Below are 12,533 nucleotides of genomic sequence, written 5' to 3'. Positions count from 1 at the left end.
GTAATAATATCAGCTATAATTATGCCTCTTTGATTTGTTCCATTTCTTTCAAACTTTCGCTTCTTGTCTATGTATTAAAAGTTTTATTTTTAATTTGTAGTAAAAATAAATGTGATACGCACAGCCCATAGAAATATTTCTATGCCACAGCCATTGAAAACGTTACTTGATAATCGGGATTATGTAGGTGGAGTTAACACCTGTCAATCAAACAATCGACTATTCTCGGAGACGATGAAGAGAGAGTTGACTCCTATTTCTAGTCAAAAATTACAATGGTGATTACTTTGTTCAGAATAAATTAATTTGACTGAAATTTTCAATATATTCTTCTTTCATCATCTATTTTTGAACCGTTATAGCAAGAATGGCCAACTCTCTATTAAAATCTCCCATAATGTATCTTTAATGAAGGCTACTTCCATTCGCTTTAAGTATATCATAGATGGGGTTGGCATCATGAAAAAACACCAGAATGAACATCAGATCATGAAAATCCAACCATGTGGAGATAGCCATGGCCTCGGTTAGAGGGATCCTGATTTTAAAAATGCCCCTCCCAGCGGGGGCACGTAGTTGGAAAATTTGAACCTTGACATTTTTGGATAGCTTGGTCCAACGTCAACCCAAAACATGAAAAAAATCAATTTTAGCATACAAATCCTACGGGATGGAATGCCATACCACCCTAATTATGTTTAATCTTATTTCAAATTCTAACTGGCAAGGATTCTTCAACAAGGAGAAAAATCACTTCGATATGTCTGGTTAACCTGATATCATGATATATGTTTCTCAGGGGTCAGTTCATGTTGTATATTACACCAGAATTCGCTTATACTGCTACAGATGTTCTCAATGATCATCAGAATAAAATATGTAAGACCATAAAAATAAAAATCGTTGATTGTCATTTGAGTAAAAATCAAATATCCATGTTTGATAATATTCAAGCTAAGATTCAGTCAGGTTAAAAAGAGGCCCATCAAAAGATTTTATCCAACAATTATAGGTGGTGCTGGTTTGCTTATTTTGCCTGCATTTCACACACGACATTTACACAAGATAAACTACAGACATTACAAGAAATAAACAACAAATATCAAATCAGGTGAATGGATCCAGGGACCAGTTGTAAGATAAATATTAAAATCTATTTCATTTGACATCCAAATAACCAAGTTCCATTTGTTTTTGATTGAACTAACATATTTTAGAGTAGAGATATGTCCTTGTATTGAACTAACAATAGAGATATGTCCTTTCATTGAACTAACTATAGAGATATTTATCCTTGTATTGAACTAACAATAGAGATATATCCTTGTATTGAACTAACAATAGAGATATGTCCTTGTATTGAACTAACAATAGAGATATGTCCTTGTATTATGATGACACCCATCTATCGATCTATGTTCTGTATTTATACAGTTGCCTGTATATTAAATGTGTTATTGTTGTTTATAAATCCATTCGTCACATCCTCTAGTTTATTCCACTCTATAAAGTTATTACCACCCCATCCTTTACCAGGTGTAAATGGATCTGTATCTTGCATTACTACAGATTTACTTACATTGTTTATATTTAATAGTTTTAGTGTCCAACTAGCTGTAGCGGTTTTAACTGTTTTATCTTCTACTATTCTCAGATTCACGTAACACCCTAATCCTGATGTATCTGTTACATGTTGAACTATTAAATACCATGGCATTCCTTGTATCACTACATCATCACCATAGTAATCCATGTCTGTCTTCACTATCTGATTCAAACTAAAACTAGATGTCCAGGTTGGTGACTCCTTTCTTTCTAATTCACCTAGTAGTAATTGTAAAGTTTTAACATCTATATTCACCATAGGATAATGGACATATCTTACTGTGGGTATATCTAAACTGGTTGATCTGCTATCTTCAGTCAGTGTTTGTACATTGGTTAACGCATCTACAACTGGAAATGTAGATTTACCATTTAATACTTCATTCATATATTTAACACTGTTTTTCAAGTAACTGTTGAACTGAATCATATCTCCATGTAATGTCTGTAACTTGTTACTTTCTTCATCTCAAATTTCATTCATTTCAAATTTTATCTCACTGCCACGTCTTTCTACCACTTCACAAACTCTTTGAACCTGTGCATCGACATTATCACAGGCTTTTTTGGCTAGGCTCTTGATATCATATATTTGATTGGTTACAGATTCACAGTGTTTCTTGACTTCATCAACCTTCCCTTCTAACTCACCCTTTATAATGTTTAACTTTCCTCTGAGTTCTTGGTTAACATCTTGAAGATCAGCTACTGTATAATTTCTGTGATCCAATATAACACATTTACCACAAACAGCAGTCTCACAATCATGACAATAAAATTCTATTTCTTTTGTCTTGTGCCTCGGACAAAAATGTTTTTCTGTTTTACTTTTCGGTTGGATGTAAAAGTTTGTTGAAAACCCACTTGCACCGCTATCAGGTACTTGAATCTGTGTTCTACAATTAGGACAATTAAACTTGTTGAAATGTGAATGTGCTTTTATATGGTCGTCTATACAATTTTCACAAAACGTGTGAAAACATGGTAGTATTTTAGGTTTAGTAAAATCATCTAAACAGATACTACAGCTATGTGTATGATCACCTCCTTCCGCCATGTTTATGGATATGTATAACACAGTTAGACACAGTCCATGTAAAAACTGCAGCAATTACATTCACACATTGTGGTTATTGAGTTATCTATATGTACAACACAGTTAGACTCAGTCCAGGTAAAAACTACAGTAGTTATATTCACACATTGTGGTTATTGAGTTATCAAAGTATAATATCCAGCTTTACCTGAGTTGTTGTTAAAATTATAGCAATATTCACAGATTATATTTATATGGTTGTTTTAAACAACAGTTCAAACTACAGAAGTAAAACAGACACTATAATAATCCTAGATTTTAGTAAAACAGACACTATAATAATCCTAGATTTTAGTAAAACAGACAGTTGTCCTAGATTTCAGTATTGTGACTAAACATGTTATTATGTCTACCTTTAACTAAATACCTTTTAGGATACCACACCAGGGTTGGGAAAACCCTGATATTTGATGTGGATGAGTCAATAACAAGATGTTAAAGTGGTAATAAGCCTACAACAGACTATATAATGTGTCATCATTATTTATGAAAATGAAATGAAATGAAATGCTAACGTCCTACTGTTTTGCTCTGAACTGGGCTGATGAAGACGGGCATATGCCATACAGCCCGGATAGTGTCACTACGGCATACTCTTATATTGAATTCCATCTGTCAATTTTAACTATTATAGTGATCTCCCATCATGTATCTTTAAATATTATGATAAAATTATAGATAGTTGAAATGTTGACAATGCGACCTAATATTGACACAGAGAAGAAATATAGCTTACACTCACATTATAAAGCTACTCGAGAATATTCAAGCACTTAACCAAAACAAACAATCCAGGATGTAATTCAATCTCTTATACATACCATCTTAGTCTGTAATCTAATAATTTATAACGATCAACCCAACCCTAACACAACATTCATTGGAAAATATGGCCGGGACCCAAGAGAGGGGTGTGCAGTCAGTACATCGCCCCAGGCCCATAAAATATTTAATAAATTAGATTTACGTCGACATGGCCAGTATTACCCTGAGAGAAGGGGGAGGGGGGAGGGCAAAAATTTGTCTTGCTCTCGCACATAAAACTTCTCTCGGCAGACCTGAACATGAGTGTAGCATGTGAAACAAGAACAAGAGCTGATACGAGCGCTCTTTTGTCAATATCGCCCAAAATATTGTAAGAAATAAACCACAAGGGCAGTTATTATATATAGATAGTATATAGTATACATGATATTCTAACTTTCAGTTAAAACCGTTTAGCTAGTTATATAGACTAGGCTAAAACTATTAAAGTAGCTAAGTCTCTAACTCAATATCATCCAAAGTATTCCACTTTGAAAACATGAATTATTTGTCAATTAAAATCAACATTGATGTTGTGGTCTTACCTGGAAAGATGAGCAGAATAAACATTTTACAAATCGTGTACCATAATGCGTTTCAGCGCCATTTGTAACAAGGGACTTGAAGAACGAGGCTAGACATATTCCACAAGTCATGTCAAAGGTCACGTCATATCCTTATCTGGAGAGCATGCGCAATAAATACTATCGGTGTAGAATGGAATAACCAGAATCTAGAGATTGACATTCGATTGAGACTTCTGAATATTTCATAAAACATTGAAGAGTTCAATACGAACGAAACTAGTTACATAAAAAAACTTGGGATAACTGGAAGAATCGCCCTTTTCTTATACCTATTTTATTTTAAACATTTTAACTGGTTAGAAATTACAGTAAAAAAAGAAATGATTGAATGTAAATCAGTTTATATACATTCATATTACATTATTATATGCGTTGCCACCCATCCCATTTGTGTTAATTTCTAGGTCCCAAATATTAGCAATTTAGTTCCTTTAAGTATAAACGATGTAAGTAAATCTATAGTGTTAAAATGTACACAAACGTTTAGACCTATCTGGTGGTTGCGGCATTAGATGGGGTAGTTACATGATAGAGTGTATTGGTCTTTAGCAGTGGGCGGAAACCGGAGGACCTGGAGAAAACCCATGAGATTGGACAGGCGACTCTACTCCTTGTCAAGTTCAACAAGGGAATTGATACCACACCAGTTGACTCAATGACCTTATGATACAACACTTGGTCCATCCTGGGAAATCATTCAAATGTGGAAACAAGTAACAAAATTGGCACAAATACCGGTACTCCTTAAGGACTAATCTTTTGAGAAAGCCCATTAGCCATTTGTAGATCCAAGTTGGCGACCATTTTTGACGATAGTCGATTTTGAGACAAGGAAATAGGATTGTTTGCAATTGAGTCACACCTAATAGTCTTATTTGTTTGATCCTTTACGTACGATTTAAGTTTCAACTGAATCGGACAAAAATTTTGTACATATTTCACATTTAGCCTAAAAACAAGGGAGATAATCCAATAAGTTGGGGTCTGATGCAGACCAAAATCTGGTAGTGTTCAAGTTAGAATGGGTGGCTCTTCTTTGCATATACACCAAAATTAGATACTTTTATTGGCATAACTACCTCATGAATTCTTTAGTGGTAATGTATCTTTAAGTCCCCCAATAGATTAAATCAATTACTGACTCTATAAATTTAATCTGGTTGAGGTGATAAATATTAAACTTCAATCGTGTTTGTGTTTGTTTGGTAACTAGGAGATAGTCATTCTTGACGACATATAAATAATTATATATAGTCACCAGTAACTAGGAGATAGTCATATCATTCTTGATGAGATATAACATATAGCTGCTAGTATGTTCATAATTAAACAGTGGAAGCGATTTGAAAGCTATGTTTAAACTCAGTGATTTAACAACATTAGCTGTAACCACTCTAATCTCATCCACAATCAGTTAAATGGGGAAAACATTTAGAGTTTACTGTGGTCGTCTTCTGCTGATACAGAATAATATCTTTTTCGTCTTACTGTGACAGGGATTCCACCAAGATGGCTTCTAACCAGAACTGTTCAATATGTTTTGATATGTTTAATCAACCTAAAATACTCCCCTGTTTCCACACGTTTTGTCAGGAGTGTTTGGACTCATATATACGGTTACATTCCAAGTCTAATCAATTCAACTGTCCTCTGTGTAGACGAGCAATAGACGTTCCTGCTGATGGTGCTAAACACTTTCAGAATAATTTCTATATTGAAAGACCACAGTCCAATGATTTCGAACCAAAAGCACGGAATCATTTTTGTTCCCGACACAAGACAAAAGAAATAGAATTTTATTGTCGTGATTGTTCGGTTGCTGTTTGTGGTAGCTGTGTTATATTGGATCACAGAAATCATACCGTAGCTGATCTTCAAGATGTTGACCAAGAATTCAGAGGAAAGTTAAACATTATAAAGAGGGATTTAGAAAGGAGGATTTATGAACTTGAGAAACACTGTGAATCTTTAACCAATCAAATATATAATATCAAGAACCACGCTAAAATAGCCTGTGACAACGTTGATCAACAGGTTCAAAGAATTTGTGAAGATGTACAAAAATATGGCGGTGATATAAAATGTGAAACAAATAAAATTTGTGATGAAGAAAGTAACATGTTACAGACATTTCATGACGATATGACCCAATTCAACAATTACTTGCAAACCAGTTTTAAATATATAAATGATGTATTAAATGCTAAATCTACTGTTCCGGTTGTAGATGCGTTAACCAATGTACAAACACTGACTGAAGACAGCAGATCAACCAGTTTAGATATACCCACAGTAAGATATGTCTATTACCCTATGGTAGATATAGATGTTAAAACTTTACAACTGCTTCTAGGTGAAATAGAAACAATGGAGTCGACAAGCTGGACATCTAGTTTTAGTTTGAATCAGATGGTGAAGACAGATGAGAACTACTGGGGTGATGATGTAATGATACAAGGAATGCCATGGTATGTAACTGTTACACATAAAACAGATACATCAACATTAGGTTGTTACCTGATTCTGAGGAAAGTAGGAGATAAAACGGTTAAATCTGTTACAGCTAGTTATACACTAAAACTATTAAATATAAACGATGGATGTAAATCTATAGAGGGACAAAATACATGTACATTTATACCTGATGGTATATCGGGACGGGGTAGTAATAAGTTTATAGAGTGGAATGATCTAGAGGATGTGAAGGAAGGATTTATAAACAACAATAAAACATTTACTGTACAAGCTTCTGTACGAATAAAAAACATAGAACGATACTGATATCTATATTACAGAACATAGTACGAGTGATGACCGTCATCATAATACATAGAAATATCTCCATTGTAAAATATGTTAGTTCAATCAAAAACAAACGGAACTTGTTTATTTGTATGTCAAATTAAATAGATTTTAATGTTTAGTTTATGACTGGTCCCTAGATCCATTCACTGTATCTGATATTTGTTGTTTATTTCTTGTAATGTCTGTGTAGTTTATCTTGTCCACAGGTTTGTTTTGTCGATTTTGTTTTGCGTATAGTGTGGTTCTCCTGTACTTACTAACAGAATAAGTTATGCGTCAAAGGCCGTGAGTGCAAAGGTCATGCGTGACATTTTATTCAGACAAAATAAACAAACCAGTGCCACCTATAGTGTTGGATAAAATCTTTTGATGGGCCTCTTTTTTTTAAATGACTGAATCCTAGCTTGAATATTTGATTCTTAATCATATGACAATCATCGATTCTATTTTTATGGTCTTTCCTATTTTATTCTGATGATCATTGAGAACAACTGTAACAGTCTGGTGTAATATACAACAACCTGAACTGACACCTGATAAACATTGATATCAGGTTAACCAGACATATAGATGTGATTTTCCAGCACGTTTTCTCCTTGTCGGTGGTGCAGGACGGAGGACGGACAAGGAACAGTGTTGAGTCGTTCAGATTGGACAGAGAAGCGTAATCATGTGTACATGTTAGCGTGAACGTTAAAGAGCCCTTGCCAGTTGGAGTGTAAGCATAAAAGTGTATGAGCAACAATCTTAACTCAAATAGTAAAATATTTATTACCAGGAAAATGTTATAGTTAAGCATTTGTATGTGTTGTATTTTTGACTGAAGAAAGTATTATTGTCATAATAATGTTGAATTATTATTTGTGTTTATATTAGTATTATTATGTCATGGTAAAAGTAATATTTATCCCAACTGGGTAAATTGTCTTCGAGGTGAATGGAGGAAGGGAGCTAACTCTGTTTATCAGAGGGCGCTTCACATCAGTGCATGTCTAATAGTGGTAGGAAAACACTGTTCAGTAGGTAATTGTAAAACCCCATTTCTTTCATTTCATTTTATTTCTGAATCCCAAACAACCAATCAATCGTTACCGGATATGGGATCCTCGCCCTCCCGGAAATTATTTTGAAAATACGTTTTCTAGCTTGTGAGTTAGACAACTCCAAAGTTGTCCTATGGTTTTGAAACCGAAATCCCACTCTATGCCGACCTGAATTCCAACCACCCAATCAGACTGTTGCAGCTGCATTCACAAATAATAATCAATGCCAGAAAAATGTTACATAAAGTAGAGTAGCTCCAGACAAAATGTTTTAATCCATAGTCAATTCAGTACCAATTCGTGGTATTCAATTAAAAGAAAAGTAAATTTAGTGTTTTATTAGATTCCTTTAATATGCCAAGTAGATGAAATAAAAAAAATAGTTTTTTCATTTTACCCGTCTGCCCAAAAAGACAGATTGCCCGGGACTTAGGGGGGCAGCTGCCTCCATCTGTAGCCCTGGCTCGTAAACATATGGAAACAAGGGCCATAACTCTACATGCAATAAAGGGAAATTGCTGAAATTCAAAAGGCTTCTTAGTGTTTCCAATTTATATCATGCATATTAATTTAATAATTGCTATTGTTGTTAGAGGATTCACAAGGTTCTACAAAGTAATTAAGAGAAATTGTTGAAATTATAAAGGGGCTTCTTCATCTCACTAAGGTAAACAATAAATGAATTTAAAAAAGACCAGATAATAAATGTAGTCTGGCGAGTGTACACTACAAATTGTGGACCACAGACGGACCACAAATGGACGGACAGAGGCAACGGCAATGTACTACCACATTTCCATGTGGGTGTATAAAAATGAATGTGGTCGTTCAGTTAGGAATTGCCTATGTCCAAAATATCTGGTAAAGCTTGTAATTTCATCATTTGATCTCTGGTTAGAACGCAAACAGTGTAGCACTGGATACATAGGTTACAAGCATAGATTAAAATAAAGCCATTCTCTCTATCCCACTCCCATCCGAACTAGCCAGATAGAACTTGCTACATCTTCCCTTCTAAGAATCTGCCTGGTGTATGAAATGTTTCCGCATAGATTTAGCGTTTTATATGCCTTGACTTCTGAAATTTATTATGTGATTGGTCACCCATGCCCAATTATGTCACGAATTAGCCAAATATGGAATGGACATGCCTCATACCTTGCATACCAACAGGTGGCATATCGCAAATGTGTTTATTAACCTAAAGTTCAAATTATGTATCATATTATCACAGATGTCTGTTATTGCACGTGCTGCTTTGCTTGTCTGTGAATCTAATAACAATAATTAGTCAAGACCATAATATTATTATACATAATTATGTGTTCTCTTTGCACAAGGGAGATTGGATGGCCGAATGGTTAGCACATGCGCGCTGCATCATTGGGTCTGTCATAAAAGTCAACTGGCGAGTTTCGATTCCCCGGTTGTACGTGACAAGGAGTAGGGTCGTCTGTCCAACCTTGTGGGTTTTCTCTGGGTCATCCGGTTTCCTCTCATTGCTAAAGACCCCTACGCACAAGCGAATTATTGAAATAAAATTGAACCATACGTTAGTCCCGAAAAGACCTAGTTTGTGTCGAGTGGACGTTAAACCCCCATTTCTCTCTCTCTTTTGCACAAATCTCGCCATCAATATTATTACAACGTACAAACAACGATAGCGCTCTTGAGCAACCAGTTTGTTGGATATTCAGCGCTTTATAAATAGATTATTATTATTATTATTATTTTTATTACCTTTGGTTCTTCTCCTTTCTCTCCAGTTTCTAAAGTAAATGGTGGCAGCCATAACTTAATCTTATCACCATTCAGTTTTTCTCGTATAAGACTTTGATGATGTTCTTGTGTAACCTCAGCCATTTTCAGATCACTCAAACAAGATCTCCAAACCAAATCAATCAATTCCCTTTTATTATGTTGACATTGACCTGAAAAAACAGAAAAAAAAATCAAAATATTTGAGTCAATTTTCTCATTTGTTAAATGATCATTGCCAATTGGCAATCCAGTCTTTTGTGGCTTTCACAAAACAGTACCGCTGAATAGAATGCTAGAAGAATGTGATTTTATTTATAATAAGATCAATGTTTCTTTATATATACACCAGATTGATAGACCCTTGTTAGTATATATTTGTAATGGTAAGTGTGGATATATACATGTAACAGCTGTTACAATATATTCAATCACATAAATAATAATAGACTGTATTGTCCAATCTTTCTTAAAAACAACTCTCCATCTACAACAGCTGTTTACATACATGAACATTAATGTAATGAAATGACAGAGAAAGAAATGGGGATTAAAATCCACACAACACAAACTAGGTCATTTCAGGACTAACATAATATGACTGAAGTGAGACCCCTGCTGTCCCCTTCTTAGCTATAAACTTTAATCAAAGTGTATGATTCTTGCCTGTTTACCCCTGCTATAAACTTTAATCCCAAGTATTTGATTCTTGCCATAGCCCTTTTGTTGACTACCCTGTAGCCTACATATATTCTATTTATACAGTACCCAAATATAAAATACAAAAAGTGATTTAATGCTCGGTCCTGAACTAAATATATATTATTAACAAGAAATAAACCATATAAAATATGTAGGGGGTCAGTTCTGGAATTCTTTCAAATTTAAATAATTCTCACAAAATGTAAATGATCTACACTAAATTAAAGTAAATATAAAATGATTTCCCTATAGTTTTCTTCATCATTTTCACATGTTGTTCTTATATATAACTACTTTAATTACTTGTCATGACATAATCAAAAGATACAGAGTGTAAGACAGGTTCCAGACATGTCTAATGAAAGAGAGAGAGAGAGAGAGAGAGAGAGAGATGGGGTTTAACCTTCACTAGACACAAACTAGGTCATTTCGGGACTAACATATGGTTCAATTTTATTTCAATAATTCGGTTGCGCGTAGGGGTCTTTAACATTTGGAGGTAACCGGAGGACCCGGAGAAAACCCACGAGGTTGGACAGGCAACCCTACTCCTTGTCACGTACAAACAGGGAATCAAAACCACGCCAGCTGACTCAATGACGTACCTTATGATACAGTATGCACATGCTAATCATTCGGCCATCCACCCAACCTTTAACGTCTAATATCAACCCATGTAAGATAGAATTATCATTTACAAAGTCAGGTTCAGATATAATTAAATTTAGACAAAACCTGCTGCTGTTATTCATTCCTTAAACATACATTATGCAAGAGCTAAATCTGCCTATTGTAGGTCTTTCTTTAGGCCTGAAATGTTATCTAAATTATTAATTAAACATTAATGAACTGATCCAGGCCAAAATCTACTCTCGATGGCATCGGATTTCTCCGATTTTAAATAAATTAGAACGGGTTCAGCCATATCTTGATTAATTTAAAAATGGAAGAGCGAGACTTAGCTTCGAACAACCAGTACGGTAGTTGCAATTATCGCACATGTCTTGTCAAACCTTCTAAGGCTAATATCTTCGCTCACAATAGAGTAATTTGAATGAAATTTTCAAATTATTCATTTTACATTATCTATTTTCAAACTATTATAACAAGAATGGCCCACTCTTTATTCAACTCTTAACTAATGTATCTTTAAATTTTCAAGTGTAACTAGGCCTAACATAATTTCAATCTGTTTAAAATAAAATTATCATTTACAACGGCAAATTCTGATTTAAATAAAATAAGCTTAGTCAGTTGTGAGACAAAATTCCTCTGGTAGTACACATGTACTGCTGTCATTCAGTCTTTAAATTTTCAACTTTTCTGTGTTGTGTTATATTATAAATCGCTAAATGCCATTCAAAGATTATAACTTTTCTGTGTTTTAATTTGCTATCATCTTAATACTATGGGATACAAATATTTACAGTTGTATGAGAGTTCTCTAGAAACAACTCTGAACAATTTTAATTTCCCAAACAACAAAAAAAGACAAAATTATTCACAAGACAATATCAGCTTTTACCTGTCTCTAGCTTCAACATGGACCTGACAGTCTTCAATACAACTAAATCATGCTAAGGCAGTTATTTATAGTAACTGATTATTTACAATTGTGAAATTAAGTCTTTTTCAGGTTTGATATTCGATTATCCTGCTGAATAATAATATTAATTTAAACCTAATTATTAAATCTACATCTGTTATATAATAGGTCTAATAATTCTCATTAAAATGTATAAAAAACATTAACATTGTGAAATGGCATGCTTTATTAGGCCTATAGAGACTTATTTAAATTCATATTTTCTGATTTTTAAATTTTATATTATATAGTCGTTCCAACTTCACAATCAATTATTATTAATGTTCAAGAATTATTATATGTGCATAATTACATACGAAAGAAGCATAAAACTGAAACCTACGTGTAACATGCAAAATATTCTTGTCCAAAAGTGGGTTTTGTTTACCGATTTTCTTACAAAAAAGGTTTTAACTTCGTCATCTCTGATCAACTTTCGTTTTGTTTTTATTTACAAAAAAAAAAGCTATATTCTTTATTTTCGGATTTTGAAAAATTATGGTTGAAATTGGTAAGAAATAAATAATTTGATTTGTCTATTTGAATAT

At 33.8% G+C, this 12,533-nt stretch overlaps 1 protein-coding gene across 1 annotated transcript; it reads left to right on the top strand.

Moving 5' to 3' along the window:
• The first annotated feature begins 5,601 nt into the window (after positions 1–5,601).
• Positions 5,602–12,120, top strand: LOC130014265 (tripartite motif-containing protein 59-like). The gene is made up of 3 exons (XM_056103240.1): positions 5,602–5,708; positions 5,895–5,955; positions 12,115–12,120. Exons 1-3 carry the CDS (start codon positions 5,602–5,604, stop codon positions 12,118–12,120), a joined length of 174 nt encoding a protein of 57 aa, XP_055959215.1.
• Positions 12,121–12,533: the final 413 nt, after the last annotated feature.

The sequence above is a fragment of the Patella vulgata genome, chromosome 9 (genome assembly GCF_932274485.2).
Source record: "Patella vulgata chromosome 9, xgPatVulg1.2, whole genome shotgun sequence".
In the NCBI taxonomy this organism is placed as follows: Eukaryota; Metazoa; Mollusca; class Gastropoda; family Patellidae; genus Patella; species Patella vulgata.
The sequence above is the reverse complement of the archived record's forward strand: the minus strand, read 5'-3'. Positions and strand labels throughout refer to the sequence as shown.

Coding starts and splice junctions, on each gene's coding strand:
- LOC130014265 (XM_056103240.1), top strand. CDS start 5,602: ATGGCTTCTAACCAGAACTGTTCAATATGTTTTGATATGTTTAATCAA. Junction 5,709..5,894: donor TGTTTGGACTCATATATACG/GTTACATTCCAA, acceptor AGAATTTTATTG/TCGTGATTGTTCGGTTGCTG.